Below are 22,029 nucleotides of genomic sequence, written 5' to 3' on the forward strand. Positions count from 1 at the left end.
ATATATGAGTTAAAATCACTCATATACATGAATGCATGTTCTGTGTTACACTATTCAAAGTGGCTGCTTTGTTAATAGCTGCCCAACAATGTCCTATTAATTATATATATATATATTGCTATCAAGATAGGCAAAATATTTTTGTTGGAGGGCCAGATTTGTGTGCCGCTATTTGCCTACCACTGCTATGATAAGTAAACCTCTGCCTACACCCACACTAAGACAGATAAATCTAAAACCCCTTTTTTTCTGTTTTGGCGCTCTCAGAAACACTTTTCAACATGCGTATATGAACGTGTTGGCTTGCATTTTATAGTGGACAAGGAAGAAAGCTTTTGCACAGTAATGCTGTATGTTTGTGGCTGTATAAAAATGAAGGCAACTTTGTGAACCCCAGGGTAGGTGACAATATATAAAGTTAATTCAAGCTATAGTACTTTTACCCAAGTAGAATATTTTTGTACTCTTTCCACCTCTGTGTGTATATATATATATATATATATATATATATATCAATATTAGCTTTTTTTGCTGGGCTGGTAAAAGGGGTTGTAAACCTCCTGAATGTGTCTTTTTGGGGTCTTAGATGTGAATATATTCGAAAACAGAATGGACTCAAGATAGTAAGATCAGCAGTGGTTACATGTAGTTTAGTGACCTCTGCTGTCAAAACTACATAGGTGCAGGAATCAAGCTAAAACTACAGGGACAACCTGAACCGAAATCTCATAAAGACTACAGAGATATTTTGCTGATTTGCTAGTTGGAGCTTTGCTGTTAAAGCTAAAATGTTAATGTGTGGAAAACAAGTGCAGAACACAGAACTGAGAGAGAGGGGAATTCAATTGGCTGGAATCATGACTGACTGGTAAGTAGAGGGAGGAACCAGGTATATGAAGCACATGGGCTGATGGCTCGCAGCTGGTCTCCTGACTCCAGCACACCAGACTCCACGCCTGCAATTAAACACACACACACACAGGGAAGGTGTACTGTGTACCTTGTTACGCAACAGAGAACACAAGAGACAGTAAACAACAAGGAAACTGGGAATAAATGAACACAATAAAACAGGAAAAACAGTAACAGAAAATCGCAACCATGACATTTACAGCCTTCCAAAAATGTTCAAGGTTTGAAAATGAGCTAAAGACTAAGTCTGTAAAGTACTCAGATTTGGCTTTCTTTACCATAGATGTGCATCTATTTCTGAGTTGTCTAAAAACAGTCCAATGGGAACTTCTTCCAGAGCTTCTAGCAAGGGAGCAGGCTTCGTTTCTTTCATTGAACAAATCAGATAAGTCAGTGTTAAACCAGGGGTTTGATCTATTTTTTACTTGCTTTATAAAGAGACCATGTTTGTTTATGACTGAGAGGAAGGTCTTGATGAAATAGTCCAAAGCCAACTCAGTATCTGGAATTTCACATGTGCGACAAATATCACTATGAAGTAGATCATTTAAAAAGGCTTCTTCATTAAACATTTTAAGTGATGCTTAACAATGATTTGGGATGGTGATCTCTTCAAGCAAGTGCTCTTGTTACAGGCCACCGGGCAGTGATCACTAATTCTAAGGTCAAATACACTGGCAGAAACAATTTTATTGCTTTTATTGGATAGAAGTAAATCAATTAGAATTGAGTTTAAAGGGTTTTTAAGGTTTGGGCTAGAAGGCTCCGTGATTAGCCGTGACAAGTTAAGACTTGAGCAGATCTCTTTTAGGTGATCCCAGGCGTCAGAAAGTCAAACAATGTTAAAATCACCCATGACAATGACCTCCCTAGTAACATAACTAGAGAGTAAATCTGCAAGATCATGTATGGCGCTAGTGGCAGCTGAAGGCCTGTATATACCAACTACAACAATACAATCATTAGGAGCCAACACTACCATAGCGATGAATTAAAACTATTTGGCACAGAAGCAGCATACAACAGGGAGACAGAAAAACGGGATTTTACATATACGGCCACGCCTCCACCCATCCCGCTTATGTCTATTCTGTATAAAGTGTAGCCATTTATTCCCACATCAGTCATTAACACGCTGCTTTAACCATGATTCAGTGATAACCAATATATCTGGATCCGCCTGAGAGACTAATATTTTAACATGATCTAGTTGCTGGTATTGAAGCAGGCTCCTGATGTTAAAAATCCCAAACCTTTCCTGGATTTGAGAACGTGGGGTGCATTTAGACTAAGCCATGTAGGTTTCACAACAGCAGGGACAGCATAGAAAGCTTAAAGTGTACAAGACAATTATTAACTTTCTGAGATTATCTTACCGGTTAGATATTGGTCTATTATTGATTTTTACTTTAATATTATGTGTCAGTGTGGGACTCACTGTACAAGCGCTGCCATGTCACAGCCTGAAGGCATTACAGGAATGTGGCGTTAGTTCAATGTTCATGGATAAAAAACGAGATCCTGCATGATTCAGATGGAGGCGATCACGTTTGAAGAGGTCAGTTGTGTGCTAGAAGGTGGGGAAATTGTCCACGTAGGGAATGTTTTTGGTACTGCAACAGCCCATAAGCCAGATGTGTAGTTGCCTAATTTTCCTTTTATCACGGCAGACATGTTGACATGTCATAGTAGGAAAAGCACAGGTGTATTCAAACCCATTAATGATGGCTGCATTCCACTTAGGAGAGGCCCTGGTATTGTGCATGCTGACTCACTGGGACACTTGATGGAATTGAGCCATCGTTAAGGTTATCAATTTCAGCTGTGCTGTGTTTTCCTACTATGACAAGTCAAAATGTTTGCTGTGAAAAAGGTCCATTAGCTAAACTTTACATTGCCAAAACAGGGGGAGGGCATGTGGTCCTGAGATTACGCACTTACGCGTCAGTTAAGTTAAGACAAAACCCTTGGGTTGACTTCGGGTCAAATTGAGCCGTTTTCAATTTTTGTTTTATATCAGAAAATATGGGACGTAGAAATAAGCGCTGAAAATGTGTAGAAGAAAAATGTAACAATTTAAAACGTTTCAAAAAGCAAAAACAAACTGTGAAAAAAGGCGTCAAAAACTTCGAAAAAAAGTGTTCTTTTCAAGGTTGATGGGCCGAGGTGTTAACATCCTCAACGAGGGCACCTGGGTGGCGTGATATGTGGCACCTGTTGATCTGCACTTGACGAACCATGAAAGACCCAACAGCAAGTCGGTGGATGTCTCTGGGTGAATATTCATCCAGACCATGGGATTAATTGAGTTTAGCAGCCTCTGCTGTTGAAACTTCAAACTTCCTGTGAGAGGCCAGATTTGATGCCAATGGTCAAAATTTCTTGGTGTAAAAACCTACAGTTATATTTTAAAGGGATACACTAACAAATGTCTATGGTTTCTACAGTACAATTTTACAGTTACTTCTTGTTCTGACATTTTACAAAGTTTAGCTGTAAATCACAATGCATTGTGGGTCCAAAATAATTAAAGTAGCTGACAGCATTTTGTAGTGGGGTTGTATGAGGTACTTATCCATAGTCAGTGTATTACCTAAAAGGAGATGTCCAGCGGCACGCCCCCAGTTTGGAGAAACAGACACAGTTAGCAAAAAAAATGTGTTTTAGCCACCTAAAAAAAATAATAATAATAATCAGTTTGAAGCTATAGTGTCTGTGACTACTTCATGTTAATGAACATCTGTTACATTCAAGTCATTGCCAAAATGAGTTGATACAAAGGTAATTAAGCCTAGGAGCTCCACACAACTCTGTATTTCTCAGTATGGCTGTTTACAAAATAGTGTAGTCTGGCGACATTCGTGCGCAGCAGCTCAATTGATGCATTTTACATCGCCGAAAGGACAACAGCAGTGTTCAGCTTTGGAGAGGAAGAGAACATAAAAATGGCAAGATAATGACCTCTTCTGAAGAGTCCATTATGGTTTTTTAATCCTCCATGTCCTCCTTGATTAAAAACAGAAACACTACTAGCACCTGCGTGGAGGATGGGTGGCTTGCATCATGTGGATGCGCCGACAGTGTTGTCATTACTTAGAATTCTTCATGGGGGGGGGCGACAGAAGCTACGCACTAAAGCTTTTGGTTTATGCTATATTTAGAACCGCTTTACCTTTCGGTCAGGCAGCCCTTTCCTTTGGCACTGCACTTTCTCAACGGTCAACTTCCGTATTTCTGCAGCAGATTTGGGTCAGACTTTCCATGGTTTATGGAATAAACAAATAAGAAAATAAAAATGAGTGATTTTGACAGGGACGACAAAATGCGATTCTGTGGAGAAGAGGATGCCTTCATGAAGTAGCCTATAAATAACTTTTGCAGAGGGAGACTAAGTAGCCGAAAGAAAAAGGGGAAACTTCTGTGGAAAGGAAAGGGCTGGCTGACAGTAAGGTAAAGCGGTAAAAATATTTTAAATATATTGTACACTTAAACTAATGTTTTTTACTGGTGGCAAAAATATATTTGGCTGCTGCCCGTGCTGCCTGCCTCTCCAAACTAGGAGTATGCCAACCACCATCCACTGTAAGAAATACACTGACTATGGATAAGTAGCCTACCTTATATAAACCCACTTTAAAATATCCCCACTATCCCTTTTATACCATTACTCCATTACACAGACCTTTGTAAAACAGATTGCAGTCAAACATGGGTTAAAATAGGGTGCTGCCCATTGGTTCTGCCAGAGATAGCAAAGCCCACCCAGGGACTTGTTTGACCAATCACAACAGTGGGTCAGCTGACCAATCAGAGCAGAGTGGGCTTTTCAGGAAGGCGGGCCAAGAGCTCAGGCTGAGCATTTCAGGCAGAGGCAGCATGAGCAACAGAATGTTTTTTGAACCAAAGCATGTAAACCTGTTCTAGTAGACCCCAAGAGTACAAATATGACGCTGATGAGGAGAATAATAGTAGGCTCTTTAAATGAATAAAGCATGCAAAGCTGAAATTACATATTTTATTGTTTTTCTTTACAACACACAAAAAGAATCATCTGCTATTTAAGTCACAAACACATTCATGTTAATACAAATTAACTAACTGTAACAGCAAATGCATATTGCTGAATGTAATAAAAATGGAGTAGTTCCATATAGCACAACAGGAACATTTCAGCGTGTCAGTTGCTGTGTGTTTGATTCTCAGAGGTCTTTCAGCATGTCTGATCCCTGGGTCTCCAACCAGGTACGAGGCCAGGTGGTTTTGATGCTGGGTCTGCTCTTCAGAGAGTTATAGTAAGCTGCCAGTTTAGGGTAACGCTCTTCACATAACCTATAGAAGGGAGAAAAAGTTGGTGTGAACTTTAAATTTCAAAAACATATTGCTTCTTGGTAATCTATGCATTTATTTCGTCACGCAGTTTAAAGTCATTTCCAGTCATTTAATCCACTTACCCAAAACGGAAGACGTAAGCGATAGATGGATAAACTATCACATCAGCCAGGGAAAAGTTCTTTCCTGCCAGGAAAGATCCTGATGCCTAGAAGACCGATAAAACGAGTAAGACTACATTCATATGCTGGTGGGCAGATCTGACAATCAACATACTCGAACAGGGCTGTATTCATTTGCTATTATCCCTATTAACAATTACAATTTATATAAATGTTAACTGTGATGGGTGGCTATACAGTAGCTAGCTAAAATACATTATAGGTGCATCATGAGCCTTTGAAGAAATCGTTCCACATATTGGGAAGTACACTTATTAGCTTTCCTGCAAACAGTTATAGGATCAATCTAAATATTAAACTCAGAAAAATAAGTGAATAAAGGTATCTCCCAAAAATGCTTCTGCTGCTAAAGTCTTACAGAAGAGCATTCATTTTAACCAACACGTAATTGCGGTGTTAGTTCAACAAATCCTCAGTAAAAAAAAAAAAAAAAAAAAAAAACTTTCTCTGCAGCTTTGGGTCTTTATTTTTCTTGTGTACTTACCTATATACATGCAAGTATTTTAAAATCTTCAAGTTTACCTGCAGGTATCCCTCCCACAGCTTGAGCTCAGCACTCAGAGTCTCTCGGTTTCTCTTCACAGCAGAGTCGTGCCTCTCTGCCTCAGGGACCTTCCACGTGTAGTAGATAACATCCGCTATTAAATTTAAAAACAGGCATTCAGTCATCACCGCTGCTCTCGGAAGTATGATGGCATATCAACAAAAGCCATCTATTCACTCATTGTACAACATCAACTCGATTTCCATTTCCCTGGCATATGAGGGGGGGTGGGGGGAGTTAGTCAGAACATTGTTACGTAACATCAGTTTCAAACTGAAGATAGAAAAAAAGAAGTGGCTGAAATAAAGTGTGGAGCAGCCTACTTAGAAAATACTGAACTGGATTTCTGATTATGCACTAGTTGATCGAAATCAACTGGGAATGTGGCTCTCTTCTCTTTGCACTCCCTCCCAAAAACATATAGCAGTCTCATGACTTAGGCCCCGTCCACACGTACCAAAACGATCTTTTTTTTACCCGTCTTCCCTGGATTCGTTTCAAGAATAGTTGCGTCCAAACAAATCCACATGTAAATGACTCAATATGCTACTTCATAGTCTAGGCCTATAGGCGGCGCTGTTTCTGCTACAGACATTCACAAAAAACGGAAAAGAAGAGCATAGTCACTTCCACTTCCCATCATAACATGACTAGCTAGATTATAACGTTCTCTTAATACATCCGTGGACTATAATACCTTTCATCACTGCTCATTTTATGAAGGCCGCCGCAAGAAAAAACGTCTTTGTTTACATAGTATAATGTGCTGTTGGATTGCTTTTTATTTTGCATGATTGCAGCGCGCTAGTAGCGAGCTAACGTTAGCGCGCTCTAACATCGGCAGTCAAACAAACATCAATGATCCATGAATAAGGTCTTTTTAATAGCCTTTCTACAATAAGCCGTGGTAAAAGTTACTATTATCCGTTCAAGGAGTTTATAAGCAGACAGATTAGCCATCTAGTTGATAAGTTGTCTACTTCCACTTTTTAAACAGATAGCCATAGCAGCTAACATTAACGTTACTTTGCTGCTGGAGTGGTCAGCTACTTTAGCGATGTTTAACGTTGGCTAAATAACGTTAGCAATCTATCTTGTGTAGAATCCAGAGGGAAGGGTCAGGGAGCAGAGACACAGTATTTAGATGAAGTGAGCTGGTTTGACCACGGAGATGGGACATGCTCGCTTAGCTTCACCGCAGTTGTGGGCGTCAGCGGCCGAGGGAGAGGGTGTAAAAGAGGTGTGTGGCGATGACATAATCGATACGGATCCGTATTTACCATCCATACGAAGCCAAACGAGCAGTTTTCGGATTTTTTCACCCTGAGACCAGGTTTCAAAAAAAGTGTGTTTTCAGGCAGTGAGTTTGCAGGATTCGTCTGGACAGTCGGCCCAAACGATGCAAAACGTGCGTTTGCACAAAAAAACGTTTCCGTGCGGATGGCCCCTTAAGCTTTGTGTGAAAGCTACTCTGAGCATGTGATCTTTTGTGGGATTATTGTGACCTTTCAACATCACTGCCTCTTTTAAGGGGGCACTAGTATACTTAAATGCATTGTGCCAAGGCTTAATTAGGTGAATGCACAGCTCATTAGTGCACAGCTGGTGTTTTAGGTCTCTTGTTGAGCTCCCTCTGTGGACACGGACTGGTGAGGTTTAACGTTGGCAGTTCGGTGTACAGTGTATGTTGCCAAGAGCAACATAGTTCAAAGTCCCATAAGGCAGACCTCTAAACGGCAACAACATCAGCTAAGTCATAAGGTTGCAGGAGCCTGGTTAGGCTCTAACAACTAGATCCAAGTGGTTTAAATGCAACAACAATTTGTGAATATTAATTTACAGGGACAACAGCTACACCTTAGTTTGCAAATACTTCAGCTTTGCATGTCAGGGTTAACCTACCCATTTTCTGGGTGAATGTGAGACTCTCAAATGTGCGCTGGTACATCAGGGCTTGCTCAGCTGGGCAGTCAGGGATCAGCTGGTTTCCCTGGGACTTGAATTGGCTCTGTTGTTGGAGACATGAAAAAAAAGCAGCCATTGTGAACACAGCTGCATGGAGCTCCGGTTTCTTTTCCTCTGTGGTGTAGGGTGTCTTTCCTTCTACAAAGCATTGTTGAACACCCACAACACAATGAGCCCTCCTACTTATGAACTCCTTGGTTGAATATGTCTACATAAAAGTTTAACTAGGGCCCAAGTTCTTACCTCCAGGTAGATGCAGGCAGCGCAGGACTCATTCAGGACATAGGTTTTATGCTTGAAGGCAGGAAGCTTTGAGAAAGATAAGAGTGAAATGAAAATGTTATGCAACATTATTTTGATTACTAAAATGAATATGCATGTGTGCATATCAAGAAGAAAATCAGACTTGACAATATAAGATGATTTATATTATTTCTAGGTAATGTTTACAGTGAACTTACTTGTCCTCTGGGATTTATGTCCATGACTTCCTTGGACTTGTGCTCCCCTTTCTCAAAGGAGAGCAGTTTTTGGTTGTAGCCCTGCAGATTCTTCTCCTCCAGAGCGATCTGCACCCTCCAGCAGGGAGGAGAGCCGGAGCCCCACAGAAGAGTCATGTCCTTGGCCATAGTTTTAGAGTCAACTGCTACGCCTTACAGAACCTGGAGTTGAGAGTGGCGGAAGAAGTGAGGAGTGAAGCTGGAGTGTGGCAGATGCCTGATTTATTAACAAGTTCCAGCCCCTTGCATCCGGATTGGTGGGATTAAGTCCCATCCCCTTTTTGTGTTATTGCCAAAGATCTGTGACTCAAGACAGTTGGGATTGTTCACCCCTATCCAAGCACGTTAACCCCTCCTTCTGTTAAGTCAAGGCAGCATGGTGTCATATTTAAAGTCTGCATATTTCAGTAACTAATTCAATGTGGATTATGACTCTAGCTGCTTATATCCACAGGCATGAGAAGTCACATATGAGGAGTAGGGACTTCTCTTGCTTTACACAAACACTCTTTGATCTTAGACATGCAGACCATTACATAAGGGCAAAGAGGAAGGGAAAAAAAACATGAATCCAACACTGAAATAATACTAAAATAATCATGTTTGTGCACTGATTGTGACTTATACTAATAACACCTATAGCATACACTGGAATTGTAATTAACAATCGCCCTATTCACTGAAGTAAGAACTTCACATTAGTAAATAGTAGTTTGACTATAGCATTCCAACAAATATGGCTTAAACAATATGATCTTGGGTTATTGTTTTTATTTCAATCTACTATCCTGCAGTGATTGACTTCAGTATTTCCTGTTGCGTGTTTATGGCATCCTGAATTTGACTGTTGAAAACTCACAGTGACTCAGCACTTTTCACTCACCCCTGCACACACAGAGAAAACCATCTCTGGCACAGGCATTAAAACCAAACAACAAAGGCACTACTGAACTTAATAGACACCGCCTATCTAATTTATCCCTATACATTTGGGCATGACAATTACAAATGAGCACCCACTATTATTCACCTTGTTCGTATATATTTTGTGGTTTGTGCTGCTTTCTCTGATTTAATCTTTGAACTGCAGAACTTGTGTACTTAGTAGTACTAGTGGGTAGTTGCCAGTATCAATATGCATTTTTTATACAGTTTGCAATCACCATTTCTGCTGTCTGTGGTCTGCAGTTGCAACTCTAGAGACAACTTGTTGCATGAAAGAAAGCTCCAGAAATCACATGGACAGACATGTGGTTTTGCTGAAGCCTTCCTTCCCTCCAGCAGAACTGCTGACCAGTATTATTTGAATATTTTCTGAGAAATTTGATAAAAAGACTGCATCATATTTTCTCCATATTCCAATAACAACCGATTCAGACCTTTTAGTCTGAAGTGGTGTGTGACTGAGTGCGTGCACTGGTGACATTCCACCCCTTCATATCGTTTCATCTCCATTCTAAAATTCTTGCCTCTCTTTTTTTCCCCCGTCTTCATTCGTGTGCTCTATGAGTGTGCATGATCAGTTCATCAGCTTAATTTTGCTTGACTAGCATGACAAAGCATATTGTGAAGGACAAAAAGCAATGGTGTTTACAATATAACTGTTGTTTTTCTATATTTAGTCCATGTTGGCCGATATGCCAGGTTCTGCTCTACATGCATGACTTAGAACAGTTTGGCATTTAATACGTTGGTTTGTATCCTGTGTACACAGGGTGTCCATGGAAAAGAGAGTGGACTGTTTCTACTGTGTAAATAAAGGCAGAATGAATGACTGCAGGCCACAAAATTCAGGCTGTAGTTTTTCTTTTTAATGTAGAAGCTCTGTAGCAAGGATGGAGTTCTCTGATATATATACAGTATCTCACAAAAGTGAGTACACCCCTCACATTTTAGTAAATATTTCATTATATCTTTTAATGGGACAACACTGAAGAAATTACACTTTGCTACAATGTAAAGTATTAAGTGTCCAGCTTGTATAACAATGTAAATGTGCAGTCCCCTCAAAATAACTCAACATACAGCCGTTAATGTCTAAACCGCTGGCAACAAAAGTGAGTACACCCCTATGATGAATTCCCATTTTTTTAAAGGCCAGTTATTTCATGGATCCAGGATACTATGCATCCTGATAAAGTTCCCTTGGCCTTTGGAATTAAAATAGCCCCACATCATCACATACCCTTCACCATACCTAGAGATTGGCATGGTTTTATGTTGGTTAGCCTAATAGCTGGTTTGATTTGCATTGAGAGATGATTTTATGGAAAGTACCCCATGCATTCATAATATATGAAATATTTACTAAAATGTAAGGGGTGTACTCACTTTTGTGAGATACTGTACATAACCGTATATTTCAACCCCCAGATAGTTACATGAGGCCATTTTTGTTCAGGTCTGATGTTTCTGAATTAAAAAATCACATTTTAATATTTGCCGTAAAATGCTACTATTTCGCTTCCTTCTTTTTTTTTGGAATAACATTCATTTGCTCTAGTACACCGATTGCTAGCGTGTGACCAGCATTATCCAGTTTAACTTTTCCAGTAAGAAGATGCTATTTAATCAGATAAATGTTTCCATAGTTATCACAGTTAACAGTTGAGTATTCCCCGTGTGGGAACTTTTGAATTGCCACTGAGAAGCATTGCATTATTCATGTTGCACAGGCTGTTGGTTAGATAAAGCAGCCCATTGATACTTCTTTCATCTCTTCCAAATAAAATACCAACCGCTTCTATAATCATTAGCTGATGAGGCAAAACAGGGGAAGAGCAAAGTCCACAGTACCAAAACTAAGCACAGGCCAAGAGAAAGATCCAGAACATTCAACAGGAAGCGTCAGATAAAAGGGCCAAGCCAAGGAACAGGATGTCACTTTGCACAAGTCCTCTAGTGCCCCTTTACTCCTTGTAAAGTCTGGACCTAAGTTTATAAACATGTAAAAACACCGGTCCATAGCAGATGCTGTCTGTTTTTTATTAAAGAGATATAGAACATACAGTCCAGCATACAGCCCAGCTGTTGTGAATGTCTAAATTAATGCCTGTGAACGCTACATAAAATGTTAAATTGTTTATATTTGATCTAAATGGCCTTATCTCATGTGTGCAAAGTCATGCTAACAAAGGGCATTTCACTTACCTTAGTACAGAGAAAAACCAGTTTTGGCACTGCCATTTAAACAATAAAACCACTTGTCATGCCTGCATAGTCAAAAAGAAAACGCCTACCTTTGTTTTTTATTGAGATTAAAAATCTAGATTTGACCTGAACATCGTGGTTAATGCAATGTTGTGTTCAGCAACAGTAAGCAAACTTTAATACAAGTCTTATTCTCAGACTTTGCCACACCTGTAGCAGTGACATCTTGGGTTTTATTAATTTTACTGTGCTACAATACAGTAAAATTGTGGTGCAGATATACTGGTTTACAATGCAGTGTGTAAAGACAACCTACGAGACATGTTTGCTGGAGTGGAGGTTATGTTTTTAGCACAAGAAACAACTGACTTCATAGGAACACTGAAAATGCAATGAAACTGCTGTTGTAGTGACTTGTACATGTATATTAGTCAACAGACATTCATATCAGATACAGTATGCACATGATGTATCTCAGCAACAAAAGCTGCTACGTACAATATCACAATGGGACATTGTGCCTGCGTCCTGTTGCCCTGCAAACATCACATCTTGCAGTTTAACATAGCCCGTGTTTATTAACTGGTCTGTCAAAGATTTGACAGGAGCGTGACTGACAAAAACATTTAAACTAACTAGAAAAGCTAGTTTGACAAAAAGAACTAAGAAGCATCTTACTGCCCTTGTAACACAATATCCATGTAATATCAATATCTAGAACATAGTGGTAATCTCAACACTTTTTCTTTTGTTAGGAAAACTAAAAGAGGTTTATTGACAAATTGTGAACTGAAACCATGTTAAATAAAAGGGGATGTATATAATAAAAGATGTATAGTGCGCGTGGATCTCAGATGTCTTTTAATGTGTCTTGTCCCTTGGGGTTCTCCAACCAGTGAGGAGGCCAGCTGGCTTTGATGCTGGGCCGCTCCTTCAACAGAGCATAATACTCTCCTATGTTAGGGTAATGCTCAGCAGACAGCCTAAAGAAAAGAAGGTAGGAGACCTTTGAACGGAAATGTCAAGCCATTCATCACTTATTTTGCTCATGTGACATCTAGAAAATACAACAGAGTTCTCCCACATACCCAAATCTGAAAAGAGTAGCAATGGTTGGAAAAACGGTCACATCTGCTAGAGAGAAGAATGGTCCTGCAAGGTGAGAGCCCGGGCCCAGCTGGAATGAAAAAAGGTGAACAATAAAGCATTTTAAGTTTGAGTGTGTGTAAAGAAATCACTAGTATGTACTGTATGTTCTAGTTAAACACATAACCTCTGTTTAACTCCAATGCTGCGTTCACACTGTTTTCGGCAGCGCGATACAAAGTCAATGCAAAGACGACAATACATGCAAATTCATGGTGGGACAACATTTGGATAGAGGTGTGTTGGGAGACCTTTTTCTGGATCTCGATTCCAGATAAACTGGAATATTCAGCCAGACAAGCAGGGCGATTTTTGGGGTGTTTTTTTGTCATTTTATTTTGCTTATTTAGGCGGCGTATTTTCATATCTTTGAATCGTTTTTTTTTCGAACCAAACTAAAGTTTCTGATTGTTGGGACAGTGGAAATACTAACTAAAAAGGGTTTGGGTGAGTTTTATTTAGTTTCTTTCCCATTTGAATAAAGTGCGTTGTATAATGAGTTAACATGTCTTGGTTTGGGTAAATAAGACAAACTTGAATTCAGAAGGTTTATGCACTTGTCGATAGCGCACAATGCATCCTGGTACATAACCAAAACCAGGAGAAGTCATGTTCTCCGTCAATATAGATCACACTGGTGAATTTATTTCTTCAATGGACTACAGTACATATACCGTTAGTACTGATTGGACAATCACATTAAGGTGGCGAATTTTCCCTTAAAAACAGTACACACACCTTCTGCAGGTAACCCTCCCAGAGCTTGAGTTCAGTGGCCAGTGCTTCCCTATTTCTCTTTAGAGCTGAGTCATGCTTCTCTCCCTCAGGAACAAACCAGTTATAGTAGATAACTGCATCTAGAAAACACACACACTTAATGTATAAAGGCAATTAAAGCATGGAGGTAAAGAAACATTATCAGGAACCAACATAAAACAAGCATGGACAAGGATGTTTGTAAAAAAAAAAAAAAAAAAAAAAAAAGGATGTTGACAGTTACACACACACACACACACACACACACACACACACACACACACACACACACACACACACACACACACACACACACACACACACACACACACACACACACACACACACACACACACACACACACACACACACACACACACACACACACACACACACACACACACACACACACCTGAGTGTATGATTTTTCTTTCCTTGGCATATGTGTAGAATTCAGTTTATTGTTTAAAGATAAAGCTGCATTCTTCTAGATTTTTCTAATTGTTAATATATCATATGAAAAGCAGATCACAAATATATAGTTTCTTTTTGTTTTAAAAGGCCATGTAATTTTCCTAAAACTATTTTTAGCCTGTGAGTATTTTCAGCCTTGGGACAGTGTATGTGACTCAAAATAAACCATGTCACCCAGTATTTTTGGTTTTGGTCTTATAATGGGGTTTGCTGACAATAAGAAAAATGGAGAATATCTCTAATCTTACCCTTTAAAATTAAACTTTGCTTATAAATCCCAGAAACTCTTTGCTGCGTTTCTATTAAAAAGGGGATTTTGAGGTATTTTAATGTATTTATCTTACTGAGTTTTTCGTAGAATGTGAGACCCTCAAACATGCGTTGGTACATCAGTGCTTGTTCTGCCGGGCTGTCTGGGATCAGTTTGTTTCCTTCAGACTTAAACTGACTCTGTCATTATGAGAGAAAAGACACACACATTTGATGCAACACTTATGGGGCCAATATTGTAGCGTTATTGTATTTGTTAATGTGTGTGGAGAGTTGTGCAACTGTATCTCAATCCATGTGTGCGTAATCAGATTTGTGACTTCCGCTTCCTCCAGAGATCTGCAAATGTAGCTGGAGATTTGTCTGTACCACTCTGCTTGCACTGTGTCTCGGTAGCAGTGCATTTTGAATACACAATTGCAGATTCCTGTACACATCACAAATCTCAGTACGTATTTTAGATGATTTTACACATTTACAAGTCTGACAACGCACACGCTGATTGAAATACAGTTGCACATTTTCTACACACATTTGCAAATAGTTTTGCTACAATAATTAATCATTTTAAATTTAGTCGTAGTACAATTGCTTGTTGAATTGATATGTTTTATGGACAGGCACTTGCACTCACCTCCAGGTAAAGGCAGGCTGCGTAGGATTCATTCACGATGACGTCTCCATGTTTGAAAGACGGAAGCTTAAAAGTCAAACAGGTTATAATGAAGCTAAGCAAGACAAGACTAGTCTAGGGTTGGGTTGAATAATATTAGCCATATCATATGCTAATGCCACTGGGAGCTAATTAAGACAACCTAGCTGAGCTGTATCACACAGGGCCTATTGGGAAACAAAAACTGGCGCACTAGTGTAACGTTACGTGTTTTTGAACAAAACATGGCGGCTAGCTTACTCTATTAAGAATCACCGTAGTGTTTTTCAAGGCTAGACTATAAATATTTACAGCAAATTACGGGTAACGTTAGAACCTTGATCGAGCGGTCACCGCATATCGAATAGCCCCGTATCACAGAACGCTTTACGCCAAACTACCTTCAATATCCAGTCAATTGAATCTTATCTTTTTACTTGTAAAATACATATCACATAAACCAAGTTTAAGGGACATTTAAAGGCTTATGATAAGTTAACTTAGGTCCGCTGATAAGTACACATAGGCTACTGTGGAAACCTTATAATTACTTGGTCGCTACCGCCCTCTGTGGTGCGTTTTGTGTAAGGCACTTGAACAATGCAAATTAGTTAAAATATTCCAGAAAAAATATGCTGCTTGGTGAAATGTAAGCCGAATAAAAAGGCACATCCACGTGATACAGCCTTTAGTCATGTTTTAGCAAGTATGTATTTTGTTGGTAAACTGGAAAACTTTACCTACATGAGGTTCTGAATGGAGTTTGGCGTTGCTTTACAAATAGGCACTCTCAGGGATAATAAAATGGTAGTTTGAACTAGGTTTCGTGTGCTATGAATACAAGATGCGGTTGTTATGCGCGTGTTAATTTGAGAGGGGAATGCAAGGATTAATAATTAATGCCGATAATATAGCTACTAGGCTACGATGGATTTACGCTACTTCATACCTGTCCCCTGGCATTTATATCTAACACTTCTTGGGACTTGTGCTCCATTTTCTCAAAGGAGAGCAGTTTTTGGTTGTAGCCCTGCAGGTTCTTCTCCTCCAGAGCGATCTGCACCCTCCAGCAGGGAGGAGAGCCGGAGCCCCACAGAAGAGTCATGTCCTGGGCCATGGTTTTCAGACCTAACACAACCTGAAGCCTTCACCTGTCACTGCTACTGCTACTTTACCTTATATACTGTCTATGCTTAAGACATCTACGTACTGAACAGACAAACGAATTGCGCACACTGACTGCGCACTAGAAAAAGGGATTTATTGTTACCTGATTGTTACTCTAGCTAGCATGAACTGCCACCTACTGGCTAGGAGGAGGTAATACAAATTATAGTCTCATAAATAAATAAATAAAATCTCACACATCAATCACTTGATCATAACTTTTTACCACCCCATAATTTATCAACAAATCAGATTTTTTTCAAGAAATTTAATATGTAAAATTAAAAACTAAATACACAATATGTTTCAACTATCAACATGTTTTGTATTTAACTATTAAACTAACTTACAGATATATAATAAAATGGTTAAGGAAACGTTTGTGTGTTTCAGAGATCCCTGAGGATGCATGCGTTATTCGTGTATCTTACTGATGTTATTAGTGAGGGTCAGACCCTCCATCCTGTGTTGGTACATCAGTGCTTGTCCTGCAGGGCTGTCCAGGATCAGCTTGTTGCCCTGAGAATTAAGATAGCAGTAGAAAAGCCGGGTGGAGAGAGAGGCATGTGTCCTGAGGTCAGCATTCAATATGAATAAGGCAAAAGCTTCAGGGGAAACAGTGATGAGAGAAATCTTACAGGGTTCTGATTGTAAGTTCAAGAATTCAAATCACATGAATCTGAAGTGGAGCCACCAGTGATTCAGTGGAGTTGCTCAGCAATAGGATATATAAGACAAAGGTGTCACAGGTGGCTGAACATGAGTTCTCTTACTGTCAAAGAGGATGTTCAGCAAACCTATCTGAGGTCAAAATTAAAAAAGGTGCAGTCTTTAACCCAATACTATCTCTAATACTGAACATGACTGACACATTTACCAATAACAATTCCTCAAACATAGCTGCCATCCACAAGGTGGTTTAGTAACTGCAGGAACTGGCCAAAGGACTCTTGACCTATTGGCATGACTGATTGTTGACACATTCTGACATTGACTGGCAGTAACTATTGACTTGATGTGCCATAACAAAGTAAAACAAACTTACACCACAGATCAGCAGGAGAGCTGATCATAAGATTAAAACCGAAGCAAAAATCATGTGTATCATACGTAGATGAAAATTTGACCAAACTATCACCATCAATCGGTTAAAGTGGCAAGTCACCAGTGGTTCTCTCAGTAATCTCTGCCAGCCAGCACACGCGCACCTCTAGATTTCTATTCAGCATTTGTTGCTATACAATCCTATCAGGATTGTTTTGTGGTTCAAATCACAATCATCTACTGGCTTGACCCCTGTGAGTTGATTCTAAAGCAGTGGCGAGATCTCAGAGAACAAAGCAACACGAAACAGGGTTCAGTTCACAATGTTCTAAAGGTTTAATGAGACACAAGGATACAGTGGAGGAAATAAGTATTTGACCCCTTGCTGATTTTGCAGGTTTGCCCACTTACAAAGAATGCAAAAATCTACAATTTTAATCATATGTACATTCTAACAGTGAAAGACAGAATCCCAAAGAAAATTCCAGAAAATCACATCATATGAATTTATTAAAATTGATAACCATCTGATGAGGAAAAACAAGTATTTGACCCCCTGGACAAACAGCAAGTATTCTGGCTCCTACAAGCCAGTTAGACTTTCTTTAAGACACAGCCCCAATCCGAACCAATTATCTACATCAAATACACCTGCCTCACCTCGTTACCTGTATAAAAAGACACCTGTCAACACCCAAACAACCAGCATCCAACATCACCATCATGGGCAAGACCAAACAGCTTTCTACGGACATCAGGGACAAGATTGTTGATCTGCACAAGGCTGGGATGGGCTACAAGAGAATCGGAAAGCAACTTGGAGAGAAAAGATCAACTGTCGGTGCAGTTATCAGGAAATGGAAGAAGCACCACACCACCGCCAACCTCCCTCGGTCTGGGCCTCCACACAAGATCTTGCCTTGTGGGGTGTCCCTGATCATGCGAACGGTGAGGAATCATCCCAAAACCACAAGGGGGAACTGATGAATCAACTGAAGGCAGCTGGGACCACAGTTACAAAAAGAAACGGTTGGTAACACACTACGCCGTCATGGATTGAAATCCTGCAGCGCACGCAAGGTCCCCCTGCTCAAGAAGAAACATGTACAGGCCCGCATGAAGTTCGCCATTCACCACCTGGACGACTGAGAAGAGGCCTGGAAGAAGGTGATGTGGTCAGATGAGACCAAAATAGAACTTTTTGGCCTCAACTCAACTCGTCGTGTTTGGAGGGCAAAGAACACCGAGTACAACCCAAAGAACACCATCCCCACCGTCTAGCATGGTGGTGGCAACATCATCGTGGAATTCTGGACCGACATCTCCTTCCCTCAGTGAGAGAGCTGAAGATGGGTCGAGGATGGGTGTTTCAGCACGACAACGACCCTAAGCACACCGCCAAAGCAACAAAAGAGTGGCTGAAGAAGAAGCACATCAAGGTTCTGGAGTGGCCTAGCCAGTCTCCAGACCTGAATCCGATTGAAAATCTTTGGGGGGAGCTTAAAATTCGAGTTGCCAGGCGACAACCTCGGAACCTGAATGATTTGGAGGCTGTCTGCAGGGAGGAGTGGGCCAACATCCCTGCCGAAATGTGCACAAACCTTGTCACCAACTATAAAAACCGTTTGACATCTGTGCTGGCCAATAATGGCTTTTCTACAAAATATTAACATGCTGTTTGTCCAGGGGGTCAAATACTTGTTTTTCCTCATCAGATGGTTATCAATTTTAATAAATTCATATGATGTGATTTTCTGGAATTTTCTTTGGGATTCTGTCTTTCACTGTTAGAATGTACATATGATTAAAATTGTAGATTTTTGCATTCTTTGTAAGTGGGAAAACCTGCAAAATCAGCAAGGGGTCAAATACTTATTTCCTCCACTGTATACATATTTTCTAAAAATTGCTACATTCACTTAGATGATGTGTAGTAAGATAAAAGTCAGGATGGGCAGAAGGATTGTCCACACAGATAGAAAAACAGTGTTGCAATTTAGGATACAAATAAAACGCATTAGAATTACTTTCCTCAGACTTCTCACATAATGCAGTGTGGTATGTACAATTATACAGCATTTTAACATCAACCAGACTGCAATTGATGCATTTGTGAACATTCGGCGATTCTTAATTGGATCTATCTGAATGAGAGTGTAATAAAACATGCAGTTCTTTTCAATGTTCTCTGGTGCCAGGAAGAACTACAAGTCATTGCAGCTTTGATAGCTGGGGACACAATGCCGTTCACAAATCTGCTTGTTCTCTTCCCTTGTATTGCAAACTAGCTACATTTCCATCAGCAAGAGGATGCTATGGCAGATAATTATTTCTCACACACACACACACACACACACACACACATGGTAAAATTACAATATATACATACTGCATGTATTAGGCTACCTTGACCAAAAGAGAGACTGCAGATAGACAGCAGACCCACCAAGATCAAATGTGTTCCCATGTTAGTCTTAGTTTTGAAGCCAGTAAAGATTCTTGAAACACAACTGCAATAAAAGAGCTGGTTCTGCAACTGCACCTTGGTCAAAGGACTGTTTCAGAATCATCACATCTATATGTCAATTATGTCATCAATTTCTAGGCAGTCCCATATGACCTATGACCTGTAAAGTCTATTGGCTCTTTCTTTTAGGCCTGCTGCTCTATAGGTAGCTTCTCTGTCTGTCCTAACTGCAGAAGTGGAGTCTGCTGTGTGGGAGTCAGGGTTCCAGCTGCCTCCCATCTCTCATCCATCAACCTCTGATTCTTAAACCAGGTCATTCCTTCACACTGCGTCAGATCATAGTCAAGACAACGGCCCATTTCAGGAAGGAGGTTTAACAAACTCTGAGTCTAACCCTGATCTCTGAGTTGATTTACCCTGAGATGGGAAAGAGTTGGTTCAAAAAGGCAGCATGAATGGAGCCACGATACTACGATTCACCATGGTAACAACCACAAACAAACGGGTCGGCGGAAATATATGTGCATACAGCGAGTTAAAAAAACAACAACCCAGCGGCTGCTGCAAAATAGAGAGAAGGATTAACACAACTTTTATGCCTTTCTGTCACATCTACTGCCGTCAAATTCACTGTGTTCCCTCGTAAGGAATAACTGCACATGGCTAAGCAATAGTAATGGCATTTCGAACATGTTTAGAGGCTAAAAACACGTTTAAAACTTGCCCTGTTTAAGCCTTGTTTAAGACTGTTGGGTGCAAAATCTAGCAGGAGGATAACTCGGTGTAGGCGGCACCGTTTGTTTTCGTTTTTCTCGCTACTGACAGTACTCCTGATATATTCCCATCACATGTGGTCTAAATAAGTACTAATAACATAACATACATTTAACATATAACCGAATGTCATATTAGTTTAACAGTCACAGTCTCATACTCGTTATTCTTTTACTTTAGCACACAAACTCTATAGAACAGAAGAAATGAAGTGTGAAGTGAAACTACACTATGCAACTAGGCATCTCTATACCTATGTGAAACCCACTATGCAACTAGGCATCTCTATACCTATGTGGAACCCTAACCTCCCGTCTCCTGGATGTCACCAGCACTGCTCTGCGTGGAGTTGAAGGCTGTGAAGCACACCCCGCAGCTGGGTCTATTTGACTCTGATCGGAGGAATTGTCACTGTGTCCGGGACTGGCCACAGTCAGGGTACTGCCGGGCAGCTGCACTGGAGGACCCGCAGACTGCAGCTGCTTCTGGTCCGTTGGATTGACCGGCTCTGGGACAACCAGCAGATGTCTCCTGTTGCGTCGCATCACTGCCCCGTTTGCCATCTTCACCAAGTAAGACCGTGGCTCCTTACACTTGCTAACAGCCTTAGCAGAGGATTTTCAGCCATTATCACTGTCAAGTTTCACCCTGACGTCCTGCCCAGGGTGTAGGTCAGGAAGCGGTTGTGCAGAGTGACGACAATCATAGAAGAACTTGGAAGCCGTCTTGGTCTGGATGTCCTTTTCCTGGACTTGGTTCCTATCGACCGGAGTAACTTGCAGTCGTCCTTCAAGCGCAGGCAGAGTAGTACGGATGTCTCTGCCAGCCATGAGTAAAGCTGGGCTCACTCCAGTAGCGGCACTCGGGGTCGCCCTGAAGCACATGAGAGCTAGATATGGGTCAGGCTGCTTCATGACATGCTTAGCAGTCTGAACGGCCCGCTCCACAGCACCATTCGCTTGGGGGTAACGAGGGCTAGTGGTTGTGTGCACAAACCCATACTTCTGACTGAAGTCTTGAAACTCTGCGGAAGTGAACTGTGTGGCATTGTCGCTCACCAGCTCCAGCGGTATTCCCCATCTCACAAACATGCTTTTAAGCCTGTCAATAACTTGGCGGCTAGATGTTGTAGACAGGTGAGCTATTTCAATATCCCGAGAGTAGTAGTCAGTCACAATAAGATAATTCTTCCTCTCCAGCTCACACAAATCTGCAGTGATGCACTGCCAGGGGCCACCAGGTAAAGGTGTTCTAAGGAGCCGGTTCTCGCCTCTGAGTGGGCTTATTTTTAATGTAGAATTCACATTCGGACACGGTCCGTGTTATCTCTGAACTGATGCGCGGCCACCAAACTGACATCCTGGCCCGAGCTCGACACCTTGTCAGTCCTTGGTGTCCCTCATGCAGCTGTTTCAGCACGTAAGACCTTAGTGCAGCCGGAATGACAAGTCTGTCCTGGTATAACACTAACCCATCCGCTTCTGAGAGTTGTGCCCTTGCAGAGTAATATCCATGCAGAGACGGGAACAGTGTTGCTCTCAGTGGCCATCCTTTCCTGATAAAACCCATGACTGTTTGCAGCTCCTTGTCATGCTGCGTGGCTTCACGGATTTCATGAATTTTTTGTGCTGACACTGGTGCGTTGGCTACTACTGACTCGACATATGCTTGTACCTCGTGGTCGGTACTCCCTTCAC

General features: G+C 40.8%; 2 protein-coding genes across 2 annotated transcripts; both read right to left on the minus strand.

The window, feature by feature from the left end:
• Positions 1-4,913: 4,913 nt before the first annotated feature.
• Positions 4,914-8,683, minus strand: LOC114568126 (glutathione S-transferase A). Its single transcript, XM_028597524.1, has 6 exons — positions 8,394-8,683; positions 8,176-8,241; positions 7,870-7,975; positions 5,946-6,061; positions 5,364-5,449; positions 4,914-5,241 (listed from the first exon to the last, which is right to left on the minus strand). Exons 1-6 carry the CDS (start codon positions 8,559-8,561, stop codon positions 5,112-5,114), a joined length of 672 nt encoding a protein of 223 aa, XP_028453325.1. The 5' UTR covers positions 8,562-8,683; the 3' UTR covers positions 4,914-5,111.
• A 2,966-nt stretch (positions 8,684-11,649) lies between these two features.
• On the minus strand, positions 11,650-16,140 carry gstr (glutathione S-transferase rho). Its single transcript, XM_028597500.1, has 6 exons — positions 15,830-16,140; positions 14,863-14,928; positions 14,303-14,408; positions 13,467-13,585; positions 12,671-12,759; positions 11,650-12,565 (listed from the first exon to the last, which is right to left on the minus strand). The coding sequence occupies exons 1-6, from the start codon at positions 15,995-15,997 to the stop codon at positions 12,433-12,435; spliced, it is 681 nt and encodes a 226-aa protein (XP_028453301.1). The 5' UTR covers positions 15,998-16,140; the 3' UTR covers positions 11,650-12,432.
• Positions 16,141-22,029: the final 5,889 nt, after the last annotated feature.

This window comes from Perca flavescens, chromosome 14 (genome assembly GCF_004354835.1).
Source record: "Perca flavescens isolate YP-PL-M2 chromosome 14, PFLA_1.0, whole genome shotgun sequence".
Lineage (NCBI taxonomy): Eukaryota > Metazoa > Chordata > Actinopteri > Perciformes > Percidae > Perca > Perca flavescens.

Coding starts and splice junctions, on each gene's coding strand:
- LOC114568126 (XM_028597524.1), bottom strand. CDS start 8,561: ATGGCCAAGGACATGACTCTTCTGTGGGGCTCCGGCTCTCCTCCCTGC. Junction 8,242..8,393: donor ACATAAATCCCAGAGGACAA/GTAAGTTCACTG, acceptor TCTTTCTCAAAG/CTTCCTGCCTTCAAGCATAA. Junction 5,450..5,945: donor TGTGGGAGGGATACCTGCAG/GTAAACTTGAAG, acceptor TCGGTCTTCTAG/GCATCAGGATCTTTCCTGGC.
- gstr (XM_028597500.1), bottom strand. CDS start 15,997: ATGGCCCAGGACATGACTCTTCTGTGGGGCTCCGGCTCTCCTCCCTGC. Junction 12,760..13,466: donor GGGAGGGTTACCTGCAGAAG/GTGTGTGTACTG, acceptor TTTTCATTCCAG/CTGGGCCCGGGCTCTCACCT. Junction 12,566..12,670: donor GCTACTCTTTTCAGATTTGG/GTATGTGGGAGA, acceptor TCTTTTCTTTAG/GCTGTCTGCTGAGCATTACC.